The 19,730-nt window shown below is 41.0% G+C and overlaps 1 protein-coding gene across 1 annotated transcript in view; it reads left to right on the top strand.

The window, feature by feature from the left end:
- The window catches only part of plxnb1b (plexin b1b), a 144,248-nt gene that overhangs the window by 123,593 nt on the left and 925 nt on the right, over positions 1 to 19,730 (top strand). Inside the window, exons 14-37 of the mRNA XM_042498427.1 lie at positions 108 to 242; positions 348 to 470; positions 1,106 to 1,199; positions 1,334 to 1,500; positions 1,740 to 1,891; positions 2,280 to 2,385; positions 4,007 to 4,143; positions 4,401 to 4,577; positions 4,685 to 4,910; positions 5,060 to 5,302; positions 6,306 to 6,485; positions 6,584 to 6,732; positions 7,807 to 7,907; positions 9,299 to 9,516; positions 9,614 to 9,792; positions 9,870 to 9,936; positions 11,131 to 11,277; positions 11,408 to 11,573; positions 12,262 to 12,365; positions 12,455 to 12,539; positions 15,642 to 15,808; positions 17,355 to 17,515; positions 18,659 to 18,806; positions 19,056 to 19,120. Of these exons, the coding sequence (XP_042354361.1) occupies positions 108 to 242; positions 348 to 470; positions 1,106 to 1,199; positions 1,334 to 1,500; positions 1,740 to 1,891; positions 2,280 to 2,385; positions 4,007 to 4,143; positions 4,401 to 4,577; positions 4,685 to 4,910; positions 5,060 to 5,302; positions 6,306 to 6,485; positions 6,584 to 6,732; positions 7,807 to 7,907; positions 9,299 to 9,516; positions 9,614 to 9,792; positions 9,870 to 9,936; positions 11,131 to 11,277; positions 11,408 to 11,573; positions 12,262 to 12,365; positions 12,455 to 12,539; positions 15,642 to 15,808; positions 17,355 to 17,515; positions 18,659 to 18,806; positions 19,056 to 19,120 (3,497 nt within the window). The remainder of the gene's footprint in view (positions 1 to 107; positions 243 to 347; positions 471 to 1,105; positions 1,200 to 1,333; positions 1,501 to 1,739; positions 1,892 to 2,279; positions 2,386 to 4,006; positions 4,144 to 4,400; positions 4,578 to 4,684; positions 4,911 to 5,059; positions 5,303 to 6,305; positions 6,486 to 6,583; positions 6,733 to 7,806; positions 7,908 to 9,298; positions 9,517 to 9,613; positions 9,793 to 9,869; positions 9,937 to 11,130; positions 11,278 to 11,407; positions 11,574 to 12,261; positions 12,366 to 12,454; positions 12,540 to 15,641; positions 15,809 to 17,354; positions 17,516 to 18,658; positions 18,807 to 19,055; positions 19,121 to 19,730) is intronic.

Genomic DNA, 19,730 nt, shown 5'->3' with positions numbered 1-19,730 from the left:
CGCGTGCATGCGTGAGTGCGTGCGTGCGTGTGCATGTAAACATAACCAGAGAGTGAGGAAGGAAGGACTTGTGTTTATACTCTGAATGTGTGTGTATTGGCAAACAGGGGGACGAGGGCTCCTATGTCAGCTGGGGCTCCTCAGCTTGTCCCTGTGTGGAGCAGGTCCAGGGTTCATCACTGCTTCCGGTCAGAGTGGAGAGGAAGATCACCTTACTGGCTCGCAACCTGCACCTCTACCAGGTACCCCCCCCCACACACACACAGACACACACGCAGACATAGCTTTAACACATGTCAAAGATGGCTGGTGATCTTGTCACCCATCACAATGCTTTGTGTGTTCAGGATACAGAGCTGGACTATGAGTGTGTGCTGGTCATAGAGGGACAGACAGTGGTGGTGGACGCCTACGTGGAGACTGATGACATGAATCCATCAAACTTTGACATCACCTGCCAACTCCACCAGGTCTGATAATGCAAAGACATTCTTTACAAGTTATAACTAAATGTTGTCCAGATTGTAGTCACAGAGGCTCAGTTACAACTGTAAATGTAATAACAACCCACAAATGTAATAAGCCACAAAGGTAATACAAATCTAATATCTCTGATAATCTGTGATATTTTCAAATGAGCAAACTGGAACCCATTGGCAGGAATGTGTGTAAATAAACTTACAACAGTGACCACAAAGATCATTTTTCATTTTCATATTCCATTAGTGGGAAGTTATTACAAATTTAAAAGATGAAGATTTTTACCTCCCCGCAAATGTAACAAATCCCTGCAAACGTAACAGTTACTACATTTGCAGAAATTTGTAATAGGTTTATAGTAGGCAACTGCTATTACATTTGTAGGAAATGTATTAGGCTTGTGGGATTATTACATTAAAACCTGAGGATTTGTATTACATTGTGGTTTATTATGTCTGTGAGCTGTTATTATGTTTGTGAGTATTGCAGGCTCTGTACAGAACTTATGTCAAATACATGTCATTAATAGTGATAAAATTGTGTTCCAATGTGATGTCTGATATTGTCACAGCACAGTGTTACAAACAGTAGTTGGGTGTTGTTAATGAAACCATTGTTTGTCCAGTATACATATTCTGCTCTGGTGGAGGAATACAATGCCATGGTGTATGTGAAGAGGAGGGACACCTTCCATGTGGACAGCTCTCCTGATCTCTATGGTGAGGTCAAGTTTTGCCTGTTTGCACTCCAAGTACACCTGTTATCCTCACAAAGGCTTTTCCCCAGAGATGCTTAATGTCACATAAACATTGACTTGTGCTCTGTGTCTGTCTGTCTGTGTGTGTGTCTTCAGTGACTCTGTATAACTGCTCTGTGGGCCGCTCAGACTGCAGCCGCTGCCACACAGCTGATCAGAAGTACGGTTGTGTGTGGTGCGGCGGCGCTCAGGCCAGCTGCTTGTATTCAGACTCCTGTAGTGAACCCGTACAGCAGACATGCCCCGCCCCAGTCATCCACTCTGTGAGTACTGATCTCTGACCTCTTGACTTACCTTTTTATTTTGGGTGTATGGTAAACACATAATTTAATTTCTTTGGCATAAGTCATGATGGATCCTTTAACTGATAATCAGAGCTCTTTCTTCACCATCTATAAGGAAACTGTAATAAATGGGCACTTCCAGATGAATCATTAGAAAGAGATATCCTGTGTGTCCAGACAGTTTCTAGTTAAATGAAGCATTTCTTGACTGCCCTCAGATTGAGCCACTCTCTGGCCTGTTGGAAGGCGGCACCTTGGTGACCATCTCAGGCTCCAACCTGGGCCAGAAGGCTGAGGACATCCTTCACTCTGTGTCAGTCGCTGGGATTCCCTGCACCGTCATCCCCAGCCTCTACGAGGTCTCCTCCAGGTACACATCAGCTGCTGCTGAGAACTACAGAAGTTGCGTCTTTATTTTCATGTTGTTGAAGGAATACTTCACCCACAAAATGTGTCTGTACATCTGTTACTTACCTTGTGTTACTTTGAATTTGTTAGGAAAATTGAATCCAAAATCTAAAAACAGAGACAATTCTTGAAGAAAATTCTTAGGTGCCCTGAGTGCAATTGCTTTGTTGTGGAAGAATTTGCTGGAATCCACTTTTGAACTGAGCAGATAATAGAAAAAAAATAAAGACTGTATAACATACTCAAAAGCATGTGGCTCATTCACTTGTTAAAGTTTAATTAATTATTGCCAGGGCGCATGCATGACTGTTTTATTGAGATTTGTCCCAAGAATAAATTCTGTCTTCCAGAATTGTGTGCAGAACCAAAGCCAGTGGAGGAGAGAAGGAAGGCCACATGTCTGTGAAAGTGAGCGGAGGAGAGTTTGGTGTGTCCAGCCAGACATTCAGCTACCAGGTACATGAGATCAGATTGAATTACAGTAAATTAGATGAGGTTTTGTTGACTTGTTTGGTGATGTGTTTTTGTAGAAGCAAGTAGTTGAAGTTCCAGTTTGTAGAATTTAGGGGGATATATTGGCAGATATAATCAGTATGTAGGGATGTCCCTATCTAATCTCAAACATTGGTATCAGGACAGATTAAGGCTTTTTTTTGACTGATTGGTATTGTGAATATTTATCTTATAGAGCCTGATCAGATCCTTTGTTATATTTCAGCTGTCATATAGGTGTTTTTTCTCTCATGCACATAAACATGGAGCACAGCCTTTATCAACACTGCGCCACTCTGCTGTCTCTGTCTCCCCTCTGTTAAGCTCCATGTCTGTGTAAGCAGGTGCTGAGCCCTGCCCACTGCAGAACACCACACACCATTAACAAAAACGCAGTGTTCATTTATGTCATTTTCCGAAGTTATGAGTGCTTGTTTCTTTTTGGCTCAGTGTTAAGGTCTCACGTTTTGCCTTCAAATATAGCGCACAGTGTTTTTCTGCCCTGCTCTGAGGAGAGACAGGCAGTGGCACTGAACAACCTCACTCACCAGTGCAAGCACGCAAGCTCTGCGAGCAAAAAGCCAGAAAAGAAAAGAAAAGAAACTCCTTCTAGACAAGCCAAAAAGATTGAAGAAGGAAGGGGTTTGTCATTTTTTACTTTATTTTGTAAATAAATAAATAATACCAATGATAAGCTAATGCATTGAAGGGGTATTCATTTATTCATATAGTTAAAAATAGGCTATACATTAGATTGATTTTAAAGAAGCCTTCTTAAAGTGTGCACCCTGCAGCTATATTATCTAAAAAAAAATAGAGGTATCAGATTGGGACTCTATCGGCAGATAGTCAATGCTAAATGACTCAGATTGGATCGAGGGCAGAAAATGTGATTTGGGACATCCCTATCAGTTTGTCATCTTTAGTTTATAATCAGCTGGAAATAAGAATTGTTGTGTTTTCTTTACCTTAGAATGAGCCATTTATATCTACATAGGGAGCAGGTCCTTGTCTCCACAGATTGCCATGTTTCTCCGCCATGTTTCTTCAGTAGCCACAACGTACAAACCAAACACTGACTCTAGATAGGGACATAAATTTGTGTTTTCATGTTGGCCACCATAGTTCAAGGCCCATCTACAATGAGAAGAGCCGGAAACACTCATTTGTTTTGTGAAATGGCTTTATTCAGTTTTTTTTTTTTTTTTTTTTACCAGTTTTAATCACAGGGTCAGTTTGTTTAGGAGAGTAAGAGACCTCTGCGTATAATTCAGCTCCCTGTAAAAAACTCCTGAACACTGAAGCTCAAACCAGAAGTTTTAGGTGGTTGCAATATGCAATCTTCACCAAGAGATGCCACTAAATCCCCCTAAATCTCACACACTGGACCTTTAAAGCACAATGGAGACATGCAGACAGTGTAATCAAAAATGACCTTTTTTTCATTTTCAAATAAATGTGTTGATTTGAATTGATTTATTTATGTAGATGCTGTTCTAACAGCCTTCTTCTTCTTCTTCTTCTTCTTCTTCTTCTTCTTCTTCTTCTTCTTCTTCTTTTTCTCCTGTCCTCACCTCCCTCTCAGGACCCGTTTGTAATGGGGGTGTCTCCTGAAAGGGGCCCTAAAGCCGGAGGAACATCCCTGACCATCACTGGCCGACACCTGCTGACAGGACGTCCCTCTGACCTCACCATCACTGTGGGAGGGGTGCCGTGTAACATGTAAGACTCTCTCTCTCACACATGCACGAACACACACACACACACACGATGAATGGTGGTCTTTTGTTCATTCAAAGTTACCTTTACTGTAAAAGCTGCTATTATAGCTGTTTCTCTTGTCACCATGAAGACCTCTTCACTAACAGTGCCTCTGTCAGCTTCACCTATGACCTCTCCGTGTCAGAGGAGGGAGAGAAAAGACTCTTTCACTGTCGGGTCAATGAGGTATCACATTATATCTGCGTGTCTCTCCTCAGTGTGTCAGAGGTGCAGAGCTCCAGTGTTCAGTGTGTGACAGGCCGCAGTAATAAGACAGGAGATCACCGGGTCACGCTGCATTACGGCAGCAGCCAGCGCCACCTCCACACTTCAGGCTACCGCTACACCCACAACCCTAACATCACCCACGCCACACCAGCGAAGAGCTTCCTGGAGTGAGTCTGACCTCAGCCTGACCTCCATCTCTCAGCCTTCACCTCTCCTTCTCCACTTAAACAGGTTTTTTTGTGCCAAGTGTTAAAGAGTTTTTCTGTGTGTTTAGTGGCGGTCGGCTCATCTATGTGTCAGGACACAACCTGGACGTGGTGCAGGAGCCCCGCATGGTGGTGACCGTCTCTCCCCTGGAGTCAGTCAGTCAGAATAAAAAGAAGAGGAGGAGGAGGAGGAAGAAGAGGAGTGGAGAGGACAGGGAGAAGACTTTGGAGAGGCCAGTGAGGATGGTGCCTGAACCTGTGTGTCCTGGAGGCCCACTCTGCGCTGTCAAACAGGTGTGTGTGTGGGGGGGTGGGGGCGAGGGGGGGGGTGGTAGTGTGAGTCTGTGTGTGTGTGTGTGTGTGTGTGTGTGTCTTTATTCCTAAACTGAAAGCAAGCACCCTCCTTTACTGAACGTCCCCTCTGCACCTCCTTGTCTCATCAGTTCACAGCACGCTGTGAGGTGAATTCCTCCTCCCTGATACTGTGCCGCTCTCCCATGGTAGACTCCTCTGTCTGGAGGTCAAAGGTCACCGCAGAGTTTCTGCTTGACAACCTGCGCTTTGACTTCAGCAGTCTGAACCTCCAGAGCTTCAGCTATGAGCCCAACCCGGTCCTGCGGCCCCTGAACCAGCAGGACCCCCTGAAGGCCTACCGCTACAACCCCGGCAGCTTCATCCAGCTGGAGGTCAGAGGACAGACACTGTGGGACAGTAGTCCTTTCACTCACAAACAATGAAGACAGTCAGTTTGTTTATAAATGCTTATAACTATATACACACTATAACACATTATAAGTATGTTCATAATTCATTATAGATATTTGCATCATAATTAGTTATGATTCTTTTGATAAAGCATTATAAATAACCATAAGTGCATGTAACCATGATTATACAGCACTACAGAGGCGTTATAAAGCATTACAAGTATGCTCATAATGTGCTATAATGCATTATAGACATGGGCTTCATAGAAAGTGTCACTAAAACAAGCATACATTGTCCTGCTGAGCTCTGTTTCTTTCCCCATCAACAAACTCTTCCAGTAACTAATAACTCTCTTTAATATAAACACATGGTGGGGATCTCCCCAACTCCTCATATATCATATTATTACAAGTTGACATTTTAACTTTTAATGCATATGCAAGGAATTTCAGGTGCAACCGCTCCATGTTGTCAAACCCCTGTACTTTTCATGTATACAACACAACCGATATCACTAGCCTGTCAAAGAGCTCTCGGCTTAATATCTGCTGCTAAATCAAACTTCATTCATTCACATATTAAAGCAAATTCATAGCAAATACAGCTCACGTGGCATGTTTACAAAGTTCCAAGGCAAAAGCCTAGAATAACATCCAGAAATAATACAGTGCATGTTTTAATGTTTGATGGCTGTGGGATCAAAAATTGCAGTTTGAATGGATTTCAGTGGCACATATTTTGCACTTAACAATATGAATGTAACAATTTAGCTAGTATTTTGGACTTATTGTAGGAGCTGAGCTGGAAATTCCAAGATTAAACCAAAATACACAATCTTGCCAAAATGTGTGATGAAAAAATGAAAAAAAACTTTCAGCTTTCAGCTTAAAAACTTTTTCTTAAGAAATATATTTTTGCTTTTCACTTTGATGTACAGTTTGAAAACAAAGTAGTAACAGATAAATCTGCATGTGTCCTCAGGGGGAAAACCTGGACCTGGCCATCACTAAGGACGAGGTGGTGGTTTTGGTTGGGGAGGGTGTATGTGCTGTAAAGACCCTGACCAGGAATCATCTGTACTGCGAGCCGCCACCTCAGCAGCCTGCACCAGCAGCTAATGGCAAGAAACGTGAAGGCTCTGACAACCTGCCTGAATTCACAGTGAGTCCACACTTTCAGTTGAAAACACAGACAAATCACTGTGTCTTCTTTAGGAGGGTGGCACTGTGTGAGCACCTGACACTGTGTGTGTATTTCAGGTCCAAATGGGCAACCTGAACTTCTCCCTGGGTAAAGTTCAGTATGACAACCTCAGCCTGTCCACCTTCCCCCTTGAGGCTCAGATTGGAGTCGGGGTTGGGGCGTCCATTGTTGCCCTCATTGTCCTCATCATCGTGCTCATTTACAGGTCAGTGGGTGCACCAAGTGTGTCTGTGTATGATTACTATGCAGTGGACAATAGAAAAACTAAAATAGTACACATAAATTAGTTGAAGGTTTCCTGTTGAGAATTCCCTACAGTCTTTCTCTGCCTGCTGGCCGCCGGCTGTTTACAGTGCTGTAATATCTCCCTAAGTGTCAAGGCCGGAGACTGAGTTCTGGTGGTGCATGCTGTGCACTACATACAGTGAGTTTATTAGAAAGAGGAGAGCCTGTATTTCTTATGATATTGAAAGACATAGGTGGTATACCGTAATACTGTGATACCACCCCAGCCTAGTCAATAGGATCCTGGTAGTTGGTCCCCTGCCTCCTCAGATGTGGTGCAAGCATCCACAGAATGGCAAGAATCGATTTGAACCTTTTATTGAACGAGTGTTGCAACTACTGCTGATATAAATAGTTTTGATACAAAGTATTGGGAGGTGAGTATTTTTCATAGACATAGCCTATCATTAATTCTTAAAAACCCTGGTGTTAAAGCCATGTTTGTTTAGCTAATGCTGTCTTTATGGTGTCCTGTTGCCATTGCTATGTGAATTTTATCATTTCAAAAGTTTCAAAACCTTCTGTCAAAGGACTGCAGTTGAAAAATTAGCCAGATGGATAACACTGGCTCATTCATAGAAATGTCGATTAATGTGTATTGTCCTCGTAAATAATATAAATAAATTGAAAAACTAGTAACAGTTGCATCTCCATGTGTTAGAGAACCTTCAGACAACCAACACTATTACACTGTGAGGGAAGTACATTGTGAAATGGTTCTGGCACTCTGACTTGCTCATGTACAGGCCATGGTGAGAAGTCTAAGATCAGGTTAGTCACCATATCAGGCAGTGTTTCCATTCTGCCCCAACATGAGCCAGAGATTAACCCCGATCTTTACTGGGGGGGGCTTTGTTGGGTCAAATTTCTTGGGTCAACTTTTTCACAATCTCACTGGATTCTGTCTAATCCAGTGAGAAACTGGTATTACTCGTCCTCTCTTTCCTCTCTGCCCGCCTGACCCTCTGCTCCTGTCTGTGCTTCTGTCTGTCAGGAGGAAGAGTAAGCAGGCTGTGAGAGACTACAAGAAGGTCCAGATCCAACTGGAGAACCTGGAGACCAGCGTGAGAGATCGATGCAAGAAAGAGTTCACAGGTAAAAAGAATTAACGTTACATGACAAAGGAGATAGCAGGAAGGAGAGGAAGGAGGCTCGCAGAGGAGAGCCAGAGACAGAGGAAGAGGAGAGTTTATTTGAGTTTGTGGAGGCCAGCAGGTCCACTTTGTTTTCACACTGGTCGTCTGAGATTATCCCATTACATCACACCTTCTGGATAAAATGTTCCTCACAACCCACCCGGTTGCTGCAGAGGAGTTTAATTTTAGCCTGCCAACAATTTCCAGTGTCAATATTTACCAGCTCCTACCAGGGCGTTTCTAAGATCTGAGGACACCAGGGATTAAGCCCGGATATCTGTAGGAGGTCTGGGGGGGTACAGTGACGAACAAGCTATGTTATGATGCTTTTTTTACCTTATTTACCCTGAAAAAATTTTTAAAACTTCAATTATGAATTGTGATGTTAAAACTATTAGTAGTTGTTAGTAATCAGTACTGAGTACAAACAGAATACTTTACAACTGCTATCATTTAACATTTATTGACTAGAGCTGGAAAAATACTTTGATTCTGCCACTTTTAATACAAATACAGACTATGAAAAGTATAAGTATAGACAGATTTTTAGGATCATTAAAAGGGACTGTTTGTTATTTATGAGAGGGGAGGGGCTGGCACAAAAAGGGGGAAGGTATTTAAAATAATTCTTTAAACATTGGGGAGGGACTTTATACATTTTTTATTTCTATTGAAAGTTTTTGTGTGTTTTTTTTAAAGGCATTTCTTGTTAAAAACTTACAGAATTTCTTCTTTAAATTTAGCATTTCTTATTTTTTTTCAAACTGGTTTTGCAATTTATTTTCTCATCAGACATTTTTGGTGATTTATTTCTTTTAAAACCTTTGACATTTTTTTGTTTTGTTTTGTTTTTTAAATGACAATTTCTGGCAATTTTCTTTTCTTTGAAAGTTTTGGTGATTTTTACTGAAAACACTGCATTCAAACTTGCGGGCTTGCAAAATGAGAGGGAAAAAAGGCAAAATTTCAACATTTTTAATCCAGCCAGAAACTGTAAAAAGAGAAATTATTTTAGAATTTTCAATTTTCTAATGGTCCTTGAACACATCATGTGGGAAGAACACTTCATGCATTTTCCCCCCCAAGTCACCCAGGGAGGCTCATGAACAGTCCCTTAGGCCTTTATTTATTTCAGCATTTATTTTTGAAACTCTATAAATGTTAAGATCCGGGGCCATTTATAAAACAATTGGGGCTGAAGCCTCGGACGCTCAGGCCTAATGACGCCACTGGCTCCTACTTCCCAACACACTTCCCAACATGCACTTTGAGTATAATATATAGTAGAAGCTGAAGACAAAGAGTGACACCTCCTAATGTTTCCCCCCCACCTCCTCTGCCCTGTCTCAGACCTGATGACAGAGATGATGGACATGTCCAGCGACCTGGTGGGCTCCGGAATCCCTTTCCTCGACTATCGGATGTACGCTGAACGCATCTTCTTCCCTGGCCACCGCGAGTCTCCGCTGAGGCGAGACCTGGACGTGCAGGAGTGTCGGAGGCAGACGGTGGAGCAGGGCCTGGTGCAACTGTCCAACCTGCTCAACAGCAAACTCTTCCTCACCAAGGTAACCAGCATCACCATCAGCGTCACCAGCAGAGTGGGGCTTTAAGATAACACCCACATTTAGAGCAGAGGCAACATTTCTCTTCTCTTCCTCTCAGTTCATTCACACTCTGGAGAGCCAGCGGACCTTCTCTCCCAGGGACAGGGCGTACGTGGCGTCCCTGCTTACAGTGTCGCTGCACGGAAAACTGGAGTACTTCACCGACATCCTCAAAACTCTCCTCAACGACCTGGTGGAGCAGTATGTGGCCAAGAACCCCAAACTGATGCTGCGACGGTAAGAAGAAGGACAGTGAGTGTGCTCCCAGCTGTTTTAAAGGACGTGACTCAAACTGTGTGTCTTTGTCTCTGCAGGACAGAGACAGTGGTGGAGAAGCTGCTGACCAACTGGATGTCCATCTGCCTCTATGCTTTCCTCAGGGTCAGTCCACACATGACACGATTTTAAATTTCTGCTACAACTACACCATCAAATGTCACGTCAGCCAAAAATGTCAACGTTAACGTTATGGCCGTCATGTCTGCTTTGCGATGCAGTGTATCATCGCACACACAGGAGTGGAATGATGCCTCCATTGGCTGGTTCTGTGTAACAATGCAGGAGTGCTATAAAGGGGGGACTTGATAGTGACCCTGTAGCATTATCTCTGTGTAAAAGCGGCTGAAGTGAATCAATAGGGCTGAAGTCATTTGGCGAGAATGCATGATAGATCTGTGTGTCATCTGCATAGCTGTAATAAGAACCCTTACTGTCATTTTTCAACATTACATACATGTGAAAGTAAGATAATATATTTTGAGATGAAGGTTATTTAGGAAATACAATTAATATTTTTTACTAATTCTCATGATATTGAGCAGCTCGTCTCCACAGTAAACATGCCTGTAAGCAACATACAGGATAATGCAGCTGTATACACGGCAATGGTTCTTTCATAAAACATTAAACTTTTGTTGCGGTTTGACCTTTCATTCTCACAACAACAGTGTTTTGGGGGCCTCCAAACACAAACTTTTGAAACCAGGTTCCAGAGTGTAATCTTTTGAGACCGCCACCCATTCTGTCGCCGTGTAACATGGCAATGCCAGATGAATTAAATAGTTATAGAATTTTAATTTGATGTATTTATTATCCGACTCCCTCAATCAGATCCACATGTTCTTTGTTTCACCCAGAACTAAACCCAGAAATAAAATTTGGACAAATTGTCTCCTGCCAATCACCTTTTTTGTAGCTCACCAGGACTTAGTACTGAAGACATGTTGCACTAAGCAAATTAAATTTGGATATTACTTACCAGTCCAAAAGAAATGTTGTGAATTCAATATTACACCTTATCCCATTCTCTCAAAAATCTGACGTCCAGCCTTCCCTCATAAACTCTCAGTTTGCTGAATGTAAACTTTTCAGTCTCTTTGGCACAAAGTTGCAAGTTGCTGAATTAATGGAGCTAAAAGAATGTCCTTGTTACTGCAGTTATTCATTCTGTCCTGTAGAGTGTGTTAGGCCTCTGCTAATTGACTTGTGCGTGTGTCCGTGTGTGCATGTCTGTGCGTGTGTGTGTGTGTGTGTGTGTGTGTGTGTGTGTGCGTGTGTGCGTGTGTGTGCGTGCAGGACTCAGCGGGAGAGTCTCTCTACATGCTGTTCAGGGCCATAAAGCACCAGGTAGATAAAGGACCGGTGGACGCTGTGACTGGGAAGGCCAAGTACACCCTAAATGACAACCGCCTGCTGCGAGAGGACGTCGAGTACAAGACCCTGGTGAGGAGAACTCTGACTCCACACCTAATGATCCTTTGCATCTGATTAACAAATCCCAGACATTCACCATGACCTTCAGGAAGTTACGTCCTCCTTCAGTGTCTCACCCCTCTGTTCTTGTGTACTGCAGACTCTGAATGTCCTGGTTCAGGGTGGAGGAGTGAATGAGAGCCAGCCGTTGCCTTCCAAAGTGCTGGACTGTGACACCATCACACAGGTGAAGGAGAAGCTGCTGGATCAGGTGTACAAGGGCACCTCCTTCTCCCACCGACCCCACGCAGACTCACTGGACCTGGGTGAGAATCCACACATCACACACATCACTTTAGATGCTTTGTAGCTTTCTTACTTTACATCTGATCTCTGCAGCTGTGAAGTGACAGAAGTGATGAACTGGTGCTCTTTTATCAGGGTTTCCTGTTTCACTTGTTGAGTTGTGGTGCCCCCTACTGCCAGACAAAAATAAATACAAGAAAAGGCCAATAACTCTTTAAATACTGGAATGACATCACAATCTTGTGCTACATTCAACACCTTTCACCTTTCAAACCTGGCCAGTTTGGTTTAAAAACAACATGGTTAAAAATGCAACAAGCAATTTTACTAGACATTTCCCTTAAATTGCACAAAATTAGGGAAAGCTGATAGGAAATAAATTAGTAATTTGCCCAAAAAAAAGACAGAAAAATATAGAGAGAGCTACAGAGAAAAAAATATTTTTTTAAAAAAGATAATTATAATTATTGGAATAATTATTTAAAAAATAACAATTTTCTCATAATTACATATTGAAAATTAATAGGAAATATTAATTGAAAATTAATTAAATGTATCTTATATTTTCTCTTAATTTTCTGTTAAGAGAAAAGGTTAAATAAGTCAACTCCAGATGCACCAAACGTGCCGGCACACACACACACACACACACGCTTTGACAGAATAACACACAGTGTATTGAGTGTGTGTTTGTTGTGTCATGTTCAGAGTGGCGGTCCGGTGTCGCCGGTCATCTCATCCTGTCAGACGAGGACTTGACGTCTGTGGTTCAGGGCAACTGGAAACGTCTCAACACCCTGCAGCACTACAAGGTCAGAGGTCACCCTGCACTCACACACCTTTACTCTGTAACAGTTACAATTATAATAATGCTAACAGTCTGCTTTGTGTTGTTCTTCAGGTCCCAGATGGTGCAACAGTGGCGCTGGTCCCTCGCCACACCAAACACATTCACCACGACAACCACGACTACGTGGCAGGAGAGAGTGAGTTAAACTGAGAGCAGCGTTGTATTAATAATCCAACATCACATCAAACTGACACCTAAATGTCCTTTCTGCTTCCATTAAACTCTTAATGGAACCATATCTAACAACCCAGTATCATTTCATCTGTCACCACAGCACTCTGTCCTGAATTGTTTAGTGAATCCAGACAGCAGAGATAACTGAACATGTCTCATAGTGGGAACGGGGTGTTTGGACTGTTGCTGATGTGAATAACCAGCACTCATTGATTCTTACTATAATCACTCTGTCAAAATGACCCTGGAGGTTAGAGGTGGACTTTCTGTACCAGGTTTTAGGTGGTTCTAGTGTTTTACCCTTCGAAACCTGGATCAACATCGCCTCTCTTGTGCTGCGTTCAGACACCTTCACAAGTACTTAAACCTTCAAAAACTGAGCGAATAGGTTTGATTTTATTTGAAAACACAAGAAAAAAAGGGCATTGAGCACTGAGAACTGTTCTGCAAGAAATTAGTAGATTTGGAAAATATTTTTTAAAGACTTAGATTATAATAATAATAATATATGTTTAATCAATCATTATTGTTTCAGGTAATTTTCATGACCTTTTACAATGTTTTTGCTAATTTTTGGGGTATTTTCTTCATAAGTTGCTCATTGCCTTTTACCTATGTTTTTAAAAGACTTCCAATTTTCTCAGGTCCCAAAGGGTTAAGGACAGAGTTCCGCACAATTTAAAGTAAACAGAGTGATCCTGAGTCCATCAAGTCATTCAACCAGTAAACAGTGAAACTACAACATCATTGTGCTAAAAATAGTATTTTTATAATCCAGATTTTTTTAATGATCCCAATTATTTTATGTTTGAAGCAAATCCCAATATTTTCCCATCAATGTTTTTGATAATTAAAAAGGCGGGGCATCCACTAAGCAGATGCATGGTGGTCCAGTCCCTGGTCCCTGCAGTCCACATGTCCAAGTATCCTTAAGTAAGACTCATGAGCAGCTCACCAACACTACAACTCACAATCTAATAACTGTGCATTATGTAATAATTTAAATGTTAGTAAAACTAATAATTTAATAATAGCACATAATGGAAGAAAGCCATGAGCACATGATGTAATAACCGTTCATAAATAATGTAATACTTTATTACATAATGAAAAAATTATTACATTATAGTGCAAAAATAGTTATGAATTATAAATAATGGAATAAATTCAGCACATAGAATAATCATTTTAAAAAGAGTGCTTCGGGGGCGACCTCTCGCTCACTGGGTAGAGTGTGCGCCCCATATGCCTCAGGCTCCTGCAGCGGCCCGGGTCCAAGTCTAGTCTGTGGCCCTTTGCTGCCTGTCGTTCCCCCTTATCTGTCCCACCTTTCCTGTCTCTCTCAAAATATCCTGTATAATAAAGTGAAAAAGCCCCATAAAAATAATCTTTTAAAAAAGAGTCTTTAAACCCTGAGCATATTGCTTTGATTTCTTCCCACTGGACACTGGAAAAAAAGGCAATGACTTACTTGGCAAGAAATGTCCCAAAAGTTCAAAGAAATAAATAAAAGGTGACAAGAAAATTACCAAAAAAAATCTTTTTTTTTTGTTTTATTTGTTTTCTGTGGGGTTTTTTTAAAGAGGGGAGAATTATCAGAAAAAAAACTGTATTTATATTGAAAGTAATTTTATATTTAAATTATGTTACAGAAAAAAATAAATACATACAGATTTTTCATCACTCTTTTAGTTCTTTTTTAAATTTTTTTGCATATTTTCAGGTAATTTCTTTTAACTTTTTCTTTATTCTTTTTAAAATTTCTTTTATTCTTTTTTTTGCTAATTATTGGGCCACATCTTGTTCAGCTGATGTTGCCATCTCCCCATGTTTCAAAGGGTCAAAGCAAGACTTGAGGGATTCGGGATCACCCTGTTTGCTTTAATTTGTACAGAGTGAATAGAGGCAGTAACAATGAGGTCCACTTCTAGTCTTACAGGATACAAGAGGCTCAGATTCAGAATCATTCTTTATTGTCCTCCATACCGGCAATGAATATTCACAGTCTGTACATATAAACACCTAGAGCAGGTAACAGACTGGCTATAAACAGACAAGAACATGAAAACAAAGCAGCACAAGTCTATGACAGAGTGGCCAGACTGTTAAAAGCAGTGAAGGCTGAGGGCACAGAGCCGGCCCTCTTACAGAGTGATTGTCTGTGTCTGTGACCAGAGGGCGGTGGAAGTGGAGTCCTCCATTCAAAGCTACTGGACTTTGTCTGTTTGGTGTTGAGGGCATTTCCAATAATGTGCTCCAAACTGAAGACGCCTCTCAGACTCAAAGATGTGTGACAAAAATCAGGACTAGCGGATATCCTGTGATGGTGGACAAATGAGAACCCGTACAGATGTAATGCTGAATTGTATATGCTGGATGATTCTTAGCATGTGAACTGATTGTTCCATACAGAATCATTGCACTTTCTTTAAATGTTAGCTGATCCAAGCAGCAAATAATATCAGACAACTATCTACAAAACCATCAGGATAAACAGGATAGAGATCCAGGCAAATGAGGACTTTACTATAGTGGCTAAATCATTAAAAAAGCCAACATGTGTCAACCACTACCGATCTGCATCAGGGCTTTAAAAACATGCAATATAGGTACCTATATGATCTGTATTACCTTTACCGACCAACTGATAAAAGGCTTCAGTAGTGATCCAGCCTGGCACGCTGCTGCACTGTATTTGGCACTCTTGCTATGACCACATCCGGTCACAGAAAAAAAAGGGGGGCTTTTTTTTTTATGCGTCTTCCTGATTTTATTTTTTGATTTACTAAATAGAGAATGAAAATCAGACTACTTTTAAATTTCGCTTTTGGACCAAGAAAAATGAAAGAAATTAAATTTTTTTATTTTTTTAAAAATCTAATTACAGTTTGTTTTTTTTTAAATACCCATCTTTGAAATGAAAATCCAGTGACCAAAAGATACACAGACCTTCAGTCCATTGATCACTGATATAGTGAGCCTGCTGTATGTTTGACAGGGAAGCAGGGCACCACCGTTGAGTGACTTGTACTAAATAAAGTTTTTCAAACATTGCTGTGTGCAGAGACTCCGATGCTGGAGGATGCAGATGAAGGAGGAGTGAGGCTGTGGCATCTAGTGAAAGCCAGCGAGGAGCCAGAGCTGCCAAAACACCGCAGAGGCAGCCTGAGGGAGAGAGAGAGGGCCAAGGCCACCCCTGAGATCTACCTGACCCGCCTGCTCTCCATGAAGGTACACACACACACACACACACACACACACAAGGTTTCCATATAGCTGTCAAGTTGTTTTTTTTAAATGTTGCAAAAATGGACACTTACAAGTCCATACCAGGAGCTGATGAAATGTGAGGCAAGTTGTATGACTACATAATCCTGATGTTTGTGAGTCAAAACATTTTTGAAAATGCATTGGAGCCTTGTTTATTTTGCAAATATCATAAATAAATACTTCTATGCAACAACTGCATGGCTTTTTCAAAGGAAAATTAATGCTTCCATCTCACACATGTGCAAATTGTTGTTAAAATATTCCATAAGGTTTAATTAAAAAATTCTATTCAGCTGTATGAATTTGACACATTATAATTTGAGTTGAATAGGAAAACAGTCACTTGTATCTAAGTGCATACAATGAACAGATAAACAGCCAGCTGTGTGCTGCAGCTACGCGAGTTTGAATGTCGAGGCTCAGACACACCTTCTGAAAACTTGTGGACAGGAGCAAAGGAGGAAAACGCCTACAGAATGCGAAAAATAGAGAACACTGTCCAAACACTTGCAAAAACACATGAACGTTTTGGTCATTTGCATTTGACACATTTTTAATTATTATATTTATAAACAATAAAATACACATATAAAACAATACACACAAGATGCACCATATTACCTTCACATCACAAACCATCAACATGCCACAAGCAGATGTCACAAAACCAGTAAATAAAACCCAACAAAACAACAAAAACCAAGTACAAAACACACAAAAAACCACAAAGACATTATCACTAAAGAAAAAAACACAGTCATGATCATCAGTCTTCTAAACATGGCCTTAATGTGATCCATTTTCTTTAATAGTTCTTAATTGTTCCCGGTCTATGTGCAATAATGCCCTCTAACCTAAAATAATGTTTCAACAAAGAGAGAAAATGAGGAAATGTCAAACTTTCTTTTTCTTTTAGTGCAAAAGCAAATCTCTTACCCAATTAAAGAAACTGTAGCCTATTTTAAAATACTTGGACATCCATTTCTGAATTCACCAAGTATTACGTGGGGAGTATATGAGGGGACATTGCATAACTAACGGGAATGTAAAGCTAGCCTTCATCTAAAATGTCAATACATTATAATTCACATGGGAACGGAAATATTGTTCCCTTATATTTTTGTTATAGTTTTGTTAACATTGTTACTGTTTTTTGCAAGTCATTTGGCAGTATGCAGGAACTCTCTCTTTTTTTGCATTCTAGGTTCACGTGACTTCATTTATACCCATAGGTAGATTTGTTTTTCAGTAACAGGAGAGTGCACACATACATTTAAAACACAAGACAGATACAGAGGTAAGACTGTACAAAACAGGGACATGGACGAGGTACTCACGTTTACTGATTAGATTAAAACACAAGTTTCCTGCAGTAAACCCACACACACACACACACACACACACACACACACACACACACACACACAGACACACTTGTCATGTGCACACTGTTGCACAGTAGCAAACAAAGCTCTGCACTGAACCATTCTGACTCCACTTTCTTCAGGGGACACTGCAGAAGTTTGTAGACGATCTGTTCACAGTGATCCTCAGCACCAGCCGTCCTGTCCCACTGGCTGTCAAATACTTCTTTGACCTGCTGGACGACCAGGCCGGACAACACGGCATCTCCGACCCAGAGACGATACACATCTGGAAGACCAACAGGTACATGATAGACCAGGGATGGGATGATATACTAATTTATGGCAGACTGCGATATAAAAATACACTCCCAATAAGTTGATTGTGATGAATTTCCATTACGAAGATTATCATAAATATCATGTCCAGCAAAGACAGCTGGTCTACCATTAACAAAAGAGTCTCTGCAGAAACAGGCTGTGTCCAGTGTGTGATGCAACAAAAATATTTGTTACTCTATGTTAATCTAAGGTAAAATTATTACAGCATTTTTTTAGTGCAATTTTAGCAGTTTTAAGCATGTTTTGATAATTCTAATATTGTAAACTTTAGTTTTTTTTGGCCAGGAGCATCATGACATGCCAACATGAAGTTTTCATATGGTCCTGTGCATTAGACTCACACAAATACAGACAGCCAGTTGGTGTCATGAGGAGGTGAAGTTGACATCCTCTATCAATGTGAAGGGTTAAAAAAGTTTTGTCCTACTAGGGACCAAACACTGTTTTTCAAAATAGTATTTAATGTTAAAACTTAAGAGTAAAGAGTAATTTATTCCAATAAGGTTTGTTTGAGGTGCTGAAAGAACTTGAATTTGACACTCAGAAATCAAAGTACTGGATTATCTTGAAAAATTGACATTTTTGACACATCCTCTAAAAAAATACAGGAATATTACTGTGAGAAAAACAGAGAAAGAAATTATTTCACGACACGTGACAAAGCCAAGAACGGCTGGAATGGCAATTATCTTCTAATGCCGTATGAGCTCATGGGTTGGCAAACACCAGCAAACAGTCGAGGCCCGCCTGCAAAACACTCACAACATAGCAGTGTCAGTCATTAGCACAAGTCTGGAGCTGTAATTCAGCAGGACATAAGCAGTTGTGTGTGATGGTAGAGCTGTTGGATGTTTTTTTGTGTATTGTTAGCCCTGCTTGCCTGTTTGCTCTTTTTACAAATTTGCACAATTCTCTTGCAGCAGGTGGAGAACAATTACATCCTTTAAAAAAAAAAAAAAAAATAAGTGCTTGAAAAAGTATTTAAAAATCCTTGAATTTGACTTGTTCCTGTGTGTATGAACCCTGTTCCAACCACTTTAAGGACTGATGCAAACTGGATCTTGAAACAAGTTAGACTGATAATGTTCCCGCTCTGTGTCTCCAGTCTCCCTCTGCGTTTCTGGATCAACATTGTGAAGAACCCTCAGTTCATCTTTGACGTGCAGGCGTCAGACCACGTGGACGCCGTGCTCTCCGTCATCGCCCAGACCTTCATGGACTCCTGCACCATCGCTGAGCACAAGCTGGGACGGGTGAGGACAGAATACACTACATATTTCCATAAAACATGTGTGGTTATTTTAAGCAGTTGTTGTTGTTTTTTCTACTGTTACCACTGATGAAAGGGGAAATGTTTAAAAAGGAGGACAGCTTGAGGCTGTGAGGGATGTTTCTGTGGCAGGTGTTGACTTCACAGCAGTGACACACAGAGCTGATGTTCAGACAGGCCTCTTGTCCCTCTTCCTCTCTTAAATTCTCTGTCCCTCTTTCCTTTTCAACAGGACTCTCCCATCAACAAGCTGCTGTACGCCAGAGACATCCCCCGCTACAAGCAGATGGTAGAGAGGTGGGTCACATTCAGAGCTCAGACAGCTTTATCACTGCCTTGTGTTTCTAAGTGGTATTACTCAGAACTTTTCCAAGCACAGTTTAGTGGAGCTACAGTTATAGCTTGATTAGGTCACTTAATTGGACTCCTGTCCTTGTCCCAGTATACAAGCAGCGGAGGAGAATCTATTTATTGATGTATGTGCGACTCCTCCTCAGCAGGTGGCAATATGACCTCTTTCAGCTAGTTGCAATAAACCTATATATTTATACAGTCTGTGATATAGATCACATCACAATCATAACTTCGGGGTAGAAAACCACCGTATCATGACCATATAATCAAGCAGCGCTGAGTAAACTCTGTCTTTACTGATTAGTTTTAAGCCACCTAAAAAAATCTATATCGGTTTAAGTGTACACTATATTTAGAATATTTTCACAGCTTGACCTTGCTGTAAGACAGCTCTCACTGACGGGGATTTGAAGCTGTTATATCAAAAACAGCAGACTGCACAGAGACAACAGTCATTTTACTCCATTGAACAGTGGAGCTGCTGCTCTACCACTGCCTCCATCAGCTGCTGTGGAAGCTAAAGAGGAGCAAATAATTTAAATATAAAAAATAA

This window comes from Plectropomus leopardus, chromosome 2 (assembly GCF_008729295.1).
Source record: "Plectropomus leopardus isolate mb chromosome 2, YSFRI_Pleo_2.0, whole genome shotgun sequence".
NCBI lineage: Eukaryota > Metazoa > Chordata > Actinopteri > Perciformes > Serranidae > Plectropomus > Plectropomus leopardus.
This window is presented reverse-complemented; position numbering and strand designations above follow the sequence as displayed.